We start from the raw sequence: 15,517 nt of genomic DNA on the forward strand, positions 1-15,517 counted from the left end.
ATGCTGCTGATTCCTTTTCAAAATTTGGATGACCCAAACAGTGGGCACAAACTTCTCATTGTCTACTAAAAAACACCAGATTTTTCTTTATTATTTTTTTTCTTTTTCTCCATTCTTGCTTTCAAAATATTTACAACTTTTGAAATTCCTTTCCACAAATCACTGAGTTGGATCGAATATTCCCTCCGGGAGGAAATGCTTTATCCTATGCCCGTTAACTTTAAAAGTGGTGTTGTCTTGAGGGTTTAAAAGATCCACAGTTCCGAATTTTCTCACATTTACTATGATGAATGGTCCAGACCATCTTGACTTAAGTTTTCCAGGAAAAAGCTTTAGTCGAGAATTAAAAAGAAGAACTTTTTGACCATTTTCGAAAATTCGACGATTTATCCTACGATCATGCCAAAATTTTATTTTTTCCTTGTAGAGTTTGGCATTCTCGTAGGCATGAAATCTCCATTCTTCCAGCTGATTAAGTTGGAATTTTGTTTTTGCTCCCGCCGAATTTGCGTCCAAATTAAATTCCATTATTGCCCAAAAAGTCGTATATTCCAATTCGAGCGGGAGGTGACATGTTTTTCCAAAAACTAACTGGTACGACGACATTCCCAAAAGGGTCTTGAATGCGGTTTGATATGCCCATAACGCATCATCCAACTTGCGCGACCAATCCTTACGATCCAGTCTTACAACTTTCTCTAAAATATTTTTAATTTCTCGGTTCGAAAGTTCGGCAAGACCATTCATTTGGGGATGGTATGTCGTAGCTACTTGGTGTTTGATGTTGTATTTGGTGAGAATGGTAGATAGCATTCGATTCATTAAATGTGTCCATTCATAGCTTATCAAAGCTCGGGGAGTTCCAAAACGGACAAAAATGTTTTTATGTGAAAAATCGATTACCGTCTTCGCATCGTTCTTTAGGCATGTCTTAGCTTCCACCCAATTTAAAAACATAATCAATTGCTACCAAAATATACTGATTATTGAAAGACATAAGAAACGGTCCCATGAAATCAATGCTCCAAACATCGAAAAGTTCAACTTCAAGAATAATATTTAAAGGTATCTCGTTTCGTTGGGACAAGTTTCCCATTCTTTGGCACTGCTCACATCTCTTCACAAAATTAAATGCATCTTTGAACAATGTAGGCCAGAAAAATCCACTTTGTAAGATTTTTGCGTTGTCCACCAAAGTGGCCACCATACGGTGAAGCGTGACAATCCTTCAATAAAGATGGGATTTCAAAATTCGGGACACATTTTCGCAAGACCTGATTAGCTCCTATTTTGTAAAGAGATGGATCGTCCCATAAGTAGTGCTTACAGTCATGAAGAAATTTCTTAAAACGTTGACCGTGAATATGATGTGGCTTAAGCCCACAAGCAAGGTAGTTGGCAATATCGGCAAAATGTACTCGTCGGGAAAAGTTTCTCTTATCATATGGTTTCCCCCGCTTGACATTTTGCCTTCGATCCTTGATAAATGATCGGCCACTTGATTATCACATCCCTTACGATTAACTATCTCTAGATCGAATTCTTGCAAAAGAAGAACCCATCTAATAAGCCTCGGCTTAGCGTCGGTCTTATTAAAGAGATATTTGATGGCAGAGTGGTATGTATGAACGGTAACTTTGGTGCCAATCAAGTAGGATCGGAAATGATCGAATGCAAATATTACTGCAAGTAATTCTTTTTCTACGGTGGTATAATTTAACTGAGCCTCCACCAAAGTTTTACTTGCGTAGTAGATGCAGTGAAAAATCTTGTTTATCTTTTGTCCCAAAACGGCACCTACAACCCAGTCACTTGCATCACACATAACCTCAAAAGGCTTGGTCCAATCTGGGGCAATGACAATAGGTGCCGAGACAAGAGCTTTTTTAATGGTTTCAAAAGCTTTTTTATAATCGGAGATAAATTCAAAAGTTTGATCGACATGCAACAAGTTACACAAGGGTTTTGCAATTTAAAAAAATCCTTAATAAATCTCCGGTAAAAACCCGCATGTCCTAAAAAACTTCGAATGCCTTTGACCGAAGATGGTTCGTGCAATATTACCTCGATTTTTGCTTTATCAACCTCCAAACCATTTTTAGAAACTGTTGGATCTGAATTCAACTTTGGTATTGATCTAATACTCTAAATAAGCTCTAAAACAATTGAAGTGCAGCGAAAAATTAATAAGAGCAAAACAGAGTAAGTCATTAGAATTTCTTAAACACACCAAGAACACGCAATCTCAACGAAGAAGATGAATGCAAGAAAATTGCTTCAAAGGTTTTTCAATCGATTCAATTGAAAATTTTGACAATTACAATACTGGAAGCGCACAATTTACAAATGCCCTATCCGTTATTTATACTAGTTCCTAACGACCTTAGTGACAAGATCTTGACAAGTGTCTTCATCTGAGTCATCCAAAGAAAGTCGATTAAGCCCTAGTCACGTGAGAAGCACATGCGGCTAACAACCTTCGAAAACTGTTAGAACAGAAACTTCACAGAAGACGAAAACCGCAGATCTTCTGCGAGCCATCTCAGAGGCTCTACTTTAAATGACTTGCGTGTTCTTTTGACAAAGGACTATTTTCCAGAACCTCTGTGAGACACATCAGAGGTTCTGCCACTCTTCACTTGCTCGATCAAACGACTTCTGTCGCTAGTCCTCTGTTGTCTTTTGTGGAGTTAACCTTCTGTCAAGTCTTGCAATATACTTTTTCTATACTTTTACAAGATAGGAATAATGGAGCTAACAGAAACCATGTGACCCAAAACAATTCTTTCTTGTACCATAAAATGACATTTCTCCCAATTTAAAATTAATTCATGAGTTTCACATCTTTCCAAACTTTTCTTTAAATTGTCAAGACAATTTTCAAAAGATGTATTGATGACGGAAAAGTCATCCATAAACACTTCCATAGTATCCTCAATCATGTCCGAAAAAATTGACACCATGCACCGTTGAAAGGTAGCCGGTGCGTTACAAAGACCAAATGGCATACGCCTAAAAGCAAAAGTTCCAAAAGGACAAGTGAAAACTGTTTTCTCTTGGTCCTCGGGTGCTACGTGAATTTGGTTGTAACCCGAGTAACCGTCCAAAAAGCAATAATATTCTTTTCCGGCCAATCTATCTAGCATTTGGTCAATAAAGGGCAAAGGGAAATGGTCATTTTTGGTTGCTAGATTCAATTGCCTATAGTCCATGCAAATTCGCCATCCGTGGACGATCCTAGTAGGGATGAGCTCATTTTTTTCATTGGTGATAACTGTGGTTCCACCTTTCTTCGGTACACATTGCACCGGACTTACCCATCCGCTACTAGAAATGGGGTATATAATACCCGCGTCTAACCACTTCAAGATTTCTTTCTTCACAACTTCTTTCATAATGGGATTTAGTCTCTTTTGCGGTTGCACCTTGCCAACTCTATTTTCTTCCAAGATAATCTTATGTTGGCAAAGGGAGGGACTAATTCCTCTAATATATGCGATGGTCCAACCTATGGCTCTTTTGTGAGCTTTTAATACCTCTATCAACCTCAATTCTTGCGCATTACTTAATTTCGAAGAAATAATTACGGGTAATTTTTCCTCCTCCATAGGATAAACATACTTAAGGTGACTAGGTAGTGGCTTTAACTCCAACTCGGGAGCTTTCTCTATGGATGGTGGTTGGACAATTCTATCTTTAAAGTCAAGTTGCTCAAATGCCGCTAAATCTTCCAAATCTTCCAACTCATCATTTTCTTCCAAAATATCCTCAAGATTTTCCCCAATGTTATTTTTGTAGGTAACGTCAATCAAACTTATTTCTAGATCTTCACCTAAAGAAGATATGACAGAACAATCGCCTACCTCTCCATGAAACTTAAAGGAATTAAGCACATTAAATTTCATTTCTTGATCTCTAACTCTCATGATCAACTCTCCTTTTTGCACATCAATTAATGTTCTCCTAGTTGCAAGAAAAGGTCGCCCTAAGATGATTGGGACATTCTTGTCAGCTTCATAGTCCAAAACTAGAAAATCGGTCGGAAAAATAAATTTATCGACTTGGACCAAAATATCCTCTATTTTACCTTTAGGATATGCGATGGACCTATCCGCCAATTGTAAAGTCACAGTCGTTGGACGGACTTCACCTATTTCTAGCTTGTTAAAAACTGACAATGACATAAGATTAATGTTTTCCCCAAAATCACATAGGGCATGACCTACTTTTTTTCCTCCTATAGAACATGGGATGGTAAAACTTCCCGGGTCTTTTAACTTGGGAGGAATTTTACAAGTAAAGAGTGCACTACATTCTTTGGTCAAAGCAACGTTTCAAACTCATTCAACCTTCTCTTTTTATGCAAAATGTCTTTTAAAAATTTAACATAGCTTGACATTTGCTCGAGAGCTTCTACCAAAGGTATGTTGATGTGGATTTGTTTAAAAATGTCCAAAAACTTCTTAAACTGCTCGTCCACATTTTTGCTTTTCATTCTTTCTGGAAAAGGTAAATTCTGTAAATCTGGAGTTGGTTGAACAGATCTAGTCGGTTGGACAGTGGGCACAATCTTTCCACTGTCGGACTTTTCAGTAGAGAGCTGCACAATATTGGAAGCTGAAACAGGGGTTGTTTTCTAGACATAAACAGATTTTTGAGTTTCTTCCGTGGAAGGATTCAAAATTGGAAATTTTGACATATCAAAAGCATGTGAAACCTCGTTTTGATGTGTCGGTTCTTCGACGGTTTCACTTATATCATCATTGACTTTTGAACTCTCCTCACTCAACACGGTCACGGCTTTGATATGTTCTTTACCCTTCAGGGTTTACGTGTCACTAGGCAAAGTTCCTAAAGGTCTACCCTTGAGATCGGCGGCAAATTGGCCGAGTTGGGTTTTGAAATTTCTTAACGTTGCATTGGTTTGGTTTATAAAACCTTTAAGTAATGATTCGAGTGAACCATTACTGTCTGATGCATTTTGCCTAGGCATGTGTGAGTGTGAGGATTGTCCATTTTGGTAATTGTGCGAAGCACCTTGCCYATATCCAGGGGGATTTTGTGGCCGATTTTGGACTTGAGTAACCCCGGGGGGTTGAAGTCTAGAATTTCCGGTCCAAGAAAAATTGGGGTGATTCCTCCAATTTGAATTATATGTGGGAGAAAATGGGCTATTTCAGCAATGACTCCCAACATAATTCACCGAGACGGAATTTCCGAGGCAATATTCATAAGAATGGTCCTGATCGCAAAAGACACAAGATTCAGTCATAGATGGGTTGGACATTATGGATTGAACTTGATTATTCTCTCCATTCAAACGTAAATTGTTTTTAACCAAATTAGTTAAAGCTACAATTTGAGCATTTAAAGCAGAGATGACATCAATTTCATGGATGCAAGAAGCAGACTTAGAAACAACATCACGAGGATTTGACTATTTGGTATTATTATTTGAAATTCGTTCCAAAATGTCATATCCCTCGTTGTAAGTCTTAGCTGTGAACGCTCCACCGGCCGTTGCGTCAAGAATAATTTTAGCAGAATTGGAGAGACCATTATAAAATATCTCCAATTGAATGCAATGAGGGATTCAGTGGTGAGGACATTTTCGTAGAAGGTTCTTAAATCTCTCCCATGCATCCGAAACCACTTCATCTTCTTCTTGTCGAAACGTCATGATTTCATTTCTAATTTTTACATTCCTCATCAGAGGAAAGTATTTTTTTAAATTTTTTTTCGCCAAATCATTCAAAGTTAGGATCGAGTTTGGTGGTTGAGAATTTAGCCATGCTCTAGCTCTATCCTTCAATGTGTAAAGGAAAAGCGTTAAGCGTAAGGCTTCTTGTGTRACTCMGGGAATTTTAAAATGATCCGTCATTTCGATAAAAGATTTTAAATGTGAGTGCGGATCTTCCGATGATAATCCCCCAAACTGACCCATTGCGGAAATCATTGGGAACATTACGGGTTTTGGTTCAAAAGCTGTAGCTGTCATTTCGGGCCTACCTATTCCCGCGGCCAATTGACCGAATTCGGGAGTTGCGTAGTCCCGTATGCCTCTATTTTTATCATCGGCAATATTAGTCGTGCCCTCCCGTGGAGGTGGATTATCCCCCATGGTACGGTTACGATTATTTCTACGTCTTCTACGTCTTTTAATGGTTCTTTCTAATTCAAGATCAAGAGGTAAAAGTTCACCGTATTGTAGCCTTGGCATACAACACGGAAAGTACGAGTGAAACAAAAGAACAAGACTCAAATGAAAAATCAATATTTTAGGATAAAAATCACGTTACTTTCTCCGGCAGCGGCACAAAAAACTTGACAGGCTAGGATCGTTCGTGTTCACCTAGTGGACAGAAAGTCCCCACAGTGGCGGTGCAAATGCACGCCGACATTATGATCGCTTGCAAGTAATAAAGTGGTACAAAGTACTGAGATCGTTCCCACAGAGAAGGTATTACTCAGATTCAAAGATTTTTCATGAACTTCTTGCACGAGTTTCGAGATGTAAAATAAGTTGGATTTTTGTTTATAAAAAGACCGAAATAGGACCGACTAGGAAAATAACGAAATAAACTTTTATATTAAACAATGGGCATGGGTGCAAGTGTTGCTTAAGATAAAATTAACAATAAAATGGTTAGACTTTTACGAGTTGTTTATAAAAGTTCCAATCTCTCGAAAGTGAACTTTTATAACCGGGCCTCATAAAATTCCATAAGGTTTTTACATTTACTACTTCGAAACTTGCCGATCTAACTAAAAAGTAAAAAGAATGCGATTCTTACCCAAATCTCTTTGTGATAAAAATACTTATTGTTTAACCCCTAGCTAGATGCATACAAAATTCGTGTCTCCACGCAATTATTCAAAGAGCCTCTCGAGTTCATTGTGCATCACTTAAGCCGTATTTCGGATCCGCCCATCTCTGGGTCTAAGATCTAATATTAACACTTCCAAGTGATCAGCTTATCCGCATTTTAAGTACCGTCTGAAGTGACCAAGTCACGAAGTGAAAAAAGATAAAAACACTTAAATATTATATAAACATCCTAAGTTAAACTCACACTCATACTCATACAAGTAATTTAGCTAGACATATTAAAAATAATTAAAGAAATAAAATAATACTGAAATATAAATTGCATTAATGTAAAACTAAATTACAAGTACAAGGAAATAAAATACTAGAAATTAAAGACATAAATTAAAAACAATAGTTAAAAGCATAATAATACTAAAAGAAAGAGAGAATGAGACACAAAAGGAATTTCGTGTCTTGCATGGTGTTGGTGGTGTGTCTTCAAAATGACTCCCAAGCCTCTTTATATAGGGGAGAGGAAGGGAGCAAGTACACCCAATCATTACCTTAAGGGTAATTAATTCAAGGCTAAAAAAATACAAATAAAAATAAAACAGAAGAAGGGAGACAACTCATATACAGTTGGAGAAAATATATTGAAAAATCTTCAAGCTGCACGTTTCCCAAGAAGCAGCAACAAGGCTCGTAGACATCCCACAGTGGTAATACAGTGAACAGTTCTGTCAGAAAAATATAGGTTTTCATCATCTTTTTAAAACTTTTTGGAATAAAAGAGAAAAAACAAAAAAAATTAAGTATTTAATAATAACAAAAAAGAAGAAAATAAAAAAGAAATAACTCTTTAAAATAAGAGTTATCAATTTTCATAATAAATTTTTACAACAGAAAATTTGTTAGAGATGAATTTAATTTTGTTTAGTAACTTTAATTCTTGATTCCCAAAGAAATTATAAAAGATGTATTAAAATTTATAAGTATTCTAACAAAAAGAGAAAGTCAATTTTTATAATTAAAGGAAAAAACATTTTAATGATATATAAAAGGCAAGAGAATATGATACCTAACAACACTACTACTACTACTATTATTATTATTATTATTATTATTATTATTATTATTATCATTATTATTATATTTATTATTATTATATTTACGCACATAAAATATTTTCAAAAGATGTATATTTATTTCTGTATACGAATAAAAAGCTTACACATTAAAATATGTGCCCTTGGACTCTTTTCTATTCTACACCAACTTTCCTCCGCCTCGCCATCCCCCAATCCACCCATCTCCCTCGCCAGGTTGCTATCTCTACCCTCTCCCTTTGACATAAAATCATCATCTCCAACTCTATTACTATATTTGATGGTGTGCGACTAAAGAATGGTCATCTGAGCAAGAAAACCCTCTGTGAATCTTCATTTATCTACCTACTTTATTCAGATTGATTCACCTGCTTCATTAAGATATGGAAATAATGAAGGATTCTAAGCCACAGTCCAATCACAATAAAGTGTTTACCTCCTCACAGGTTAATCTGAAGAACTCTGTTCTTGTATTGTTTTTATTTTTAATTTGTCTGATTTGATCTGATTTGATGTAATACATGCATGTAGGTGATGGAAGAATTGAAGGAACTACTGTCTATGGCTATCCCAATCACGGCAATGAACTGTCTCGTTTATCTTCGAGCCGTAGTATCAGTGCTCTTCCTCGGCAGGCTGGGCAGTCTGGAGCTCGCCGGCGGTTCGTTGTCGTTGGGTTTCACCAATATCACCGGCTACTCGGTTCTAGTCGGACTGGCGTCAGGGCTAGAGCCCGTATGCAGCCAGGCGTACGGTAGCAACGACGTCAACAAGTGGGAGCAATTATCTGCATCTCTACTCCGGATGATCTTCATACTACTGATGGCGATCATACCGATCGGCCTGTTATGGGTGAACCTCGGACCCATCATGCTTTGGATGGGACAGGATGGAGCGATCACGTCAACTGCTGCGACGTACTGTATGTATTCCTTGCCTGACCTGATAACAAACTGTCTGTTGCAGCCGCTGCGAGTTTATCTACGGTCACAGGGGGTGACGAAGCCGATGATGTGGTGCAGCCTGGTGGCAGTGGCGTTCCACGTGCCGTTGAACTATGTGTTAGTGGTGGTGACGGGATTGGGTGTGAGCGGGGTGGCAATGGCTTCGGTGCTTACGAACCTACACATGATGGTGCTGATGGCAGGGTATGTGTGGGTGTATGGGAGATGGAGGTGGACATGGAAATGGACGGATGGGATGAGTGCGTTGCTGAGATTGGCTGTGCCGAGTTGTATGGGTATATGTTTGGAGTGGTGGTGGTATGAGATCGTGACCGTCCTTGCTGGTTATCTGGCCAATCCACAACTGGCGGTGGCAGCCACTGGGATACTCATCCAGACAACGAGTCTCATGTACACTGTTCCCATGGCCTTGGCTGGTTGCGTCTCTGCCCGAGTAAGTTTCATGCGAATCTCATGATTATTATTCTCTATCAATCTATTACTTCAATAAAAGGCATTATAAATTATATCTACTTTTGAATGGGACAATTATATATTAATATAAAATATGCTTCCTTGTCTTTTGATTCGATATCGACGATTTTTTGATTTTTGTAGTTAGTGGATGCCATTCATTTGATTTTAGTTTTCAATTATTTTTCTTCTTGTTAATTGAATTCGCTTTTTTTTCTTTCTTTCATGGTCACTTGGTTGTGTATAATATGGTTTATTTGATTTGATTTAATTTTCAAGATTTATTATTTGAAATAACTTATGTTTTTTCACAAAAATTCTTATTAACTTATTATAAGTTAGAAGAGTTTAACTTTTTTAAAAACTCTTTATTACCAGTTTAACATCGGTATAAGTTGATTATCCAAACACTCAAAATTATTTATTATTCCAGTTTGATACCGGTATAAATCAATGAGTTGTTTTTATAATCAATCCCAAACACCCAATTTTTAAGATTTCTCTCTCTCTCCTTTTTGCTATTTATTCATTTAAAAGTGTTTGTAAATAATTTTACATATTAATTCAGATGATGTTCTTTTCAAGGATGGATATGATTTAGTTGAATTTAATTTTTAAGAGGAGTTGATTTTTGTAGACAACGTTGTTGAGTATTTTTATTTCTTTAAGAGTTGTTGATTTTTGTAGACATTATATTTTTATTTTAGATTTCTTAATTGATTTTTAATTCTTCAAGATATCTTTATTTTTATAGACATGGTTGATTTTAATTCTCAAGTATTTCTTATTTCTGGTTTTTGGGTACGATTTTGTTCAATCATTTGAATTCTATTTAGGCATTCGAAAGCAACACTTTCAAGGTTCTACGGAATTACTTTTTGCTAATGCTGGTACGTGTGTTTGTAAGGTGGGTAATGAGCTGGGAGCTGGGAGGCCAAACAAGGCCAAGCTTGCTGCAATGGTGGCTTTATCGTGTGCTTTCTTAGTCGGTTTTATCAATGTCATCTGGACCGTGGTCTTTAGGTACAAATGGAGTGCCATTTTCACCCATGACCACATGATTCAATCACTCATTTCGTCCGTCATGCCCATCATGGGTCTGTGCGAGCTGGGAAACTGCCCTCAAACCATCGGTTGTGGCATCCTCCGTGGTACAGCCCGACCTGCCGTTGGTGCCCGTATCAACCTCGGCTCCTTTTACTTTGTCGGCACCCCTGTAGCCGTGGGCCTAGCCTTTTACTTCAACGTTGGCTTCATTGGTCTATGGATCGGTCTCTTGTCCGCTCAAATTGCGTGTGCGGTTTCAATTTTGTACTCGGTGGTTGTTCTCACCGACTGGGAAGCCGAGGCTTTGAGAGCGGAAAGGCTAACAAATTCGGTTTTGGTTTTTGAGATGGTGACGGAACATGAGGATGAAAAAGGGTTCATGGTGATCAGCTAATTAAGCCGAAATGTACACGTTTATAGGAACATGAAAAGAAACGACAAGGGACTGACATTTCTAAATAAGCGACTAGATGTTTTTTTGGCAACCGATTGTGGCATCCAATCAGAACTCATTTGCGTTTTTCTTGTCGTGTATATAACTTTTGAGAAGAAAGTTATTAACCTGAAGCAATGGTTATTAAAACATGAATTTGTTGGTTACGACAATTTATTTCAAGGAACAATATATGATAAAACAAAAAAAAAAAAGATTCAAAAATGGTTTTTCCTTTATGTATTATTTTATTTTTTTGATTGTATGAAAAAGATAATGCACTTATTTCATTAAAAAATTGATTTTTCAAAATAAAAACTAAAACAATATATATTTTATTTCGATAAAATTTAGTTTTCAGTTGATATGAAATGAAGAGCATCGAATCAGACAAGCTACGGATAATTTAATCCTTTTGGGAGAATAAGATGGTCTCCTATTCTTCTTTTTTCCTTTCATTGTCCTATAATATAAAGATTCATCTGTTTTTATTTTGTTTTTTTAAATATCAAACACTTTTTCTTTTTAGTTTAATACTTTTATAATGACGTCATTATAGTAACAAATAGCAACCTCCTTACCGTCATTGGAGTTGAAAAGTTTTTTAAAGAAAAACATTATATGAAAATGAATTGTATTTTATTCATGTAACATATTCAAAATATCTTCATTTTCATGTTTTACATAGTCTTTAAATATTTAGGTACCCGGATGAAGAGTGATATTCTTTTGAAAACTCATGAAATTGTAATAATTTTAATAACTAGTGCATTATGTGTTATTTTATATGATTTTTTAACCTATGATTAGGATTTAAAATATTGACTAACATATATTTGTTTTATAATGTGAACATTTTTTTACCTATTTGTGAAACATAAGTCACACATAACAAAAGTTTCATGTTGGGAACCATATACATATGAAGCAAACACATTGTGGAACAAATATATGTTTATCAATACATTATATGCTAGTCTTAGACGAGAAAAAATCACGTGAACCAATATTTTATGATATAAGTTCTCATGGTTATCACAAGTTATGGAGTTCTCAAATAATTAAGCTTATCAAGTTTAAATATGAACATAAATAAAAATGTAATAGACTTTGATCAAGTTCTTATTTTATGTAGTATAATTTAGTCTAAATGTTTAATGTAACACCCGGATATTCGGTATGTTTATTTTTGAGTTTCATATTTTATATTTCAACCGTAGAATAACTCTTGGTGTATACTTTGAGTTGGTATAATATTTTGGGTGAAAATCAAGCTAATTTATTTTTCTGGAATGATTTCACGCCCGGGGAGATTGCCTTCACGTCCATGAAAACTTCTTCATGCCAGGGAGTTTGTGTAGAAAATTTTGAGCTCCTAGTTCTTTTAAATACGAGATTTTCCACTTTTTCTCTTTATTTTTGCTAACCTACTCACTTCTCTCTCTTATTTGGTTCTTGAGTTTCTACTTCTCCAAATTGATTTCTTCTTGTAGATTAAAGAGTCTTGGAGCTAGAAATTCAAGTATCGGGGTTAGGAGTTCAATATCATCTTCATCTTCTCCAACTCTTTCCCACCATTGTTGACTTTGTTTTACGGGTTTTCTCCTAAAGACCTTTTGTAATATTCGGTTGTCAGATTATAGTTGATGGGTTTTAAAGGTTATGTGGTAATGGAAAGTTCGGGGTTAATTGTTGTCATTCAAGGGTTGGAGAAGAATCGATCTATGGTTCTTTTTTTTTAAATTCGTTTAGGTAAATATCATTATATATATATATATTATAAATTATTTTTGGGTGAATGAATTGATGGAAAGGGAGGATGCATGGTAGGCACCCCCACCTTTAAAGTCGGCTTATTATAAATAGTAAGCAGATGTGGGCAAGAAAAGGTTTACACACATTTTTCCATTCTACTATTCATATTATTTTGGGTGAGTTGATCTAAAAGCAGAAGCATTTCAAAGCAATTTTTTCTAAGGCAAATGTGAGTTCCATAGTACTTTGGATTGATTAAAATTACATTCACTGCTACTATTTTACTTTATCGCTCAATACATCTCTCAAGAAGAACCCTCACTGGACAAAGATTGTCCGATAAGGTCCCTCATTGGATAAGCAGTGACCGATGTGGCCACTTAATCGCACACAAGGTCAGCCGGTAAGGACCCTTCACCGAATACGTGTTGTTTGGATAGAATCTCTTACCGATTAAGGCATTTCCAGATAGAACCCCTTACCGATCAAGGCATGTTCGGAGAAAACCCCTCACCGATCAAAGTTATCCGGATACAAAGTGATTGTCCGATAACCCTTTTCGAATAATGTATTGTCCGAACAAGGCTTAAGTATGACCAATGAACTCTTTCCGGATAGTTTGTTGTATGGATAAAGTTAAAGTACTGGATAAAGTTAAAGTACTGGTTAAAATGTTGTTCGGTTGGATCAGTTATTAGCCTGGATATAATTACCGCGATAGATGAAATGGCGGTGTAACCGCGATAGATGAAATAACGGTGTAACCGCAATAGATGAAATAACGGTGTAACTGCGATAGATGAAATAACGGTGTAACTGCGATAGATGAAATATAACATTAAGGTTCATGGATGATCTATCTTGGGTTTTGAAATAAATTATATTTATAAAAGGGTAATTCGCTCACTAGACCTTTTGGTCTAACCCTCAATTATTGTATTAAACTGTTTTGCAGATCATCTATCATCTCAGGATAAAGGCAAGGGAAAAATGTAAGAAGGAAGAACTTGCAAGAAAATGTTATTATGACCAAATTTTTTTGTTAATCCATATTGTTATTTTGTCATGTAAATAACCTTGGAATGTTTGTATAACATTGGTATGGACAATGTGGAGATGTATGATATTATTTTGTATATTAGTACAATTTTGTACTTGTTGGGTTGTTTCAGTTGGTATCAGAGCCTTAGTTTAAGATATCTGGGGTACTATCTTGATACTCAAACTTAAACTAGAGGTGTGGAATATGTGATAATAGGGTCCACTAGGATTATAGACTTGGGAATGTGTGATGCTTGAACCTATTATGATGATAAGTATGATAGAGTTAGATTACATGAGATTAATGTAATCTTGAGTTATAAATACTTGATCTTTGGGTAAACATGTTATCATACTTGGGATGTGATTAACCGTATATGTGTTTATTGTGGCAGCAAGAATTTTACAGTAACATGAATCTTAAGAAAGAATGGTAGATAATCTTAATGGATCTGAAAGAACTTCTACTGGCCATGGAAGAGGCCGGGGGAAGAGGAATGATAAATAGAGAAGTAGACCCAAAAAATGCTATGACCATTGAAACATGAAGTTGAAGCAGGGATGAGGAAGGGGAAGAAATACTCAACAAAAAGCCCATACAGAACATGATTTATCAGTACAAGAGAATTCTATGTCAGGTCATGGACGAGGCAAAGCAAGGGGTAGAGGTCGTGCTCATGACCCTAATTTTATTCTAGAAAATGTTGGCAGTCAAACTGGGAACATTTCAGGAAATTTTGGTTAATTTGCTAGGATGTTTTGCACAGAATAATCCAGAAGAAGAAAGGAACCCAAATTTTCAGGAAGAATCTGGAACCAGTACATCGGTAACAACTACGTTTGTACCACCAACTTCATCGTCGATATAAAAAGGAGGGGATATCAAGATGTTTCTTTCCTGTAAACCTCCTAAGTTTTTCGGAGAACGTGATCTTGTTAAATGTGATAACCGGCTCTTGGTTATCACCCGAGGTAACTAATACGTGATTATTTATTATGTGTTTACGTGATAGCATGATAAACTGATATATTTGATCATGCAAGTATGTGAATTTTTATGCATAAGTATGTATGCATAATATGATAACATGCATGATTTAAATATGCATTCATAAAGTATTTGTAGGTATGCATGGTTTATTATATGCCTGTGTGATTAAAATATGGGTTATGGGTGTATGCATGATTATGGGCATGCATGTAAGAGGCGGTTTAGCCGCCATTCTTATTTTGGAAAGGGGTATATAAGGAGGGGTGAGGCCCTCATATCCTTCTTTTCTTGCCATTTTGAACTAAGAGTGAGTTCTAAAAAGAAGAGTTGATCGGATTACTCCATTTGACTGGAAGCAAGCGATTTCTTTTGCAAATTATTGAAGGTGAGTGGTTAAATGTTTTAAAAGTACTTTGAATTGCATAATTGATTCGAGTTATAAAAGTTTACCCTAATTTGGCTTTAAATAGGACAAGTATTGTCCGGATGGTGTTAAATCGGATGCGTGTTGTTCGATTTAGCCTTAAACCAATTATAGTATTGTGCGGTTTAAGGAGTTGGTGCGATTTTAAATTATGTAAACCGGATAAATGTTTTTTGAATGGAGAAGTAGGAATACGATCATAAGTTGTTCGGATTAGATATAAACCGATCAAAGGCTTACCCGGTATAGTATAATCCGATTGCACTTTGATCGGACTTGTTTTAAATGTTGTCCGGATTGATAAATCGGACAAGTGTATGTTGTCCGTATTTGTAAATTGGACAAGGGGATATGTTGTCCGGATTTGTAAATCGGACAAGGGGACATGTTGTCCGCATTGTTATATCGACCAAGTCTATATTGACCAAAGCTTTGCTAAATTGACCGGTTTGTATTTTGATTAAAGTGTTAGTTCAAAATAAATCATTTTA

The 15,517-nt window shown here is 36.1% G+C and overlaps 1 protein-coding gene and 1 non-coding gene across 2 annotated transcripts; both read left to right on the top strand.

The window, feature by feature from the left end:
* The first annotated feature begins 5,591 nt into the window (after positions 1–5,591).
* LOC112502292 lies at positions 5,592–5,698 on the top strand. Its single transcript, XR_003067658.1, has one exon. It is a non-coding gene; the product is annotated as a small nucleolar RNA R71 (small nucleolar RNA).
* A 2,446-nt stretch (positions 5,699–8,144) lies between these two features.
* Positions 8,145–11,007, top strand: LOC112502290 (protein DETOXIFICATION 54). Its single transcript, XM_025106163.1, has 3 exons — positions 8,145–8,363; positions 8,449–9,315; positions 10,243–11,007. Exons 1-3 carry the CDS (start codon positions 8,301–8,303, stop codon positions 10,774–10,776), a joined length of 1,464 nt encoding a protein of 487 aa, XP_024961931.1. The 5' UTR covers positions 8,145–8,300; the 3' UTR covers positions 10,777–11,007.
* Positions 11,008–15,517: the final 4,510 nt, after the last annotated feature.

This window comes from Cynara cardunculus, unplaced genomic scaffold (assembly GCF_001531365.2).
Source record: "Cynara cardunculus var. scolymus isolate 2C unplaced genomic scaffold, CcrdV1 Un_Scaffold_1180, whole genome shotgun sequence".
NCBI classification, from domain to species: domain Eukaryota; kingdom Viridiplantae; phylum Streptophyta; class Magnoliopsida; order Asterales; family Asteraceae; genus Cynara; species Cynara cardunculus.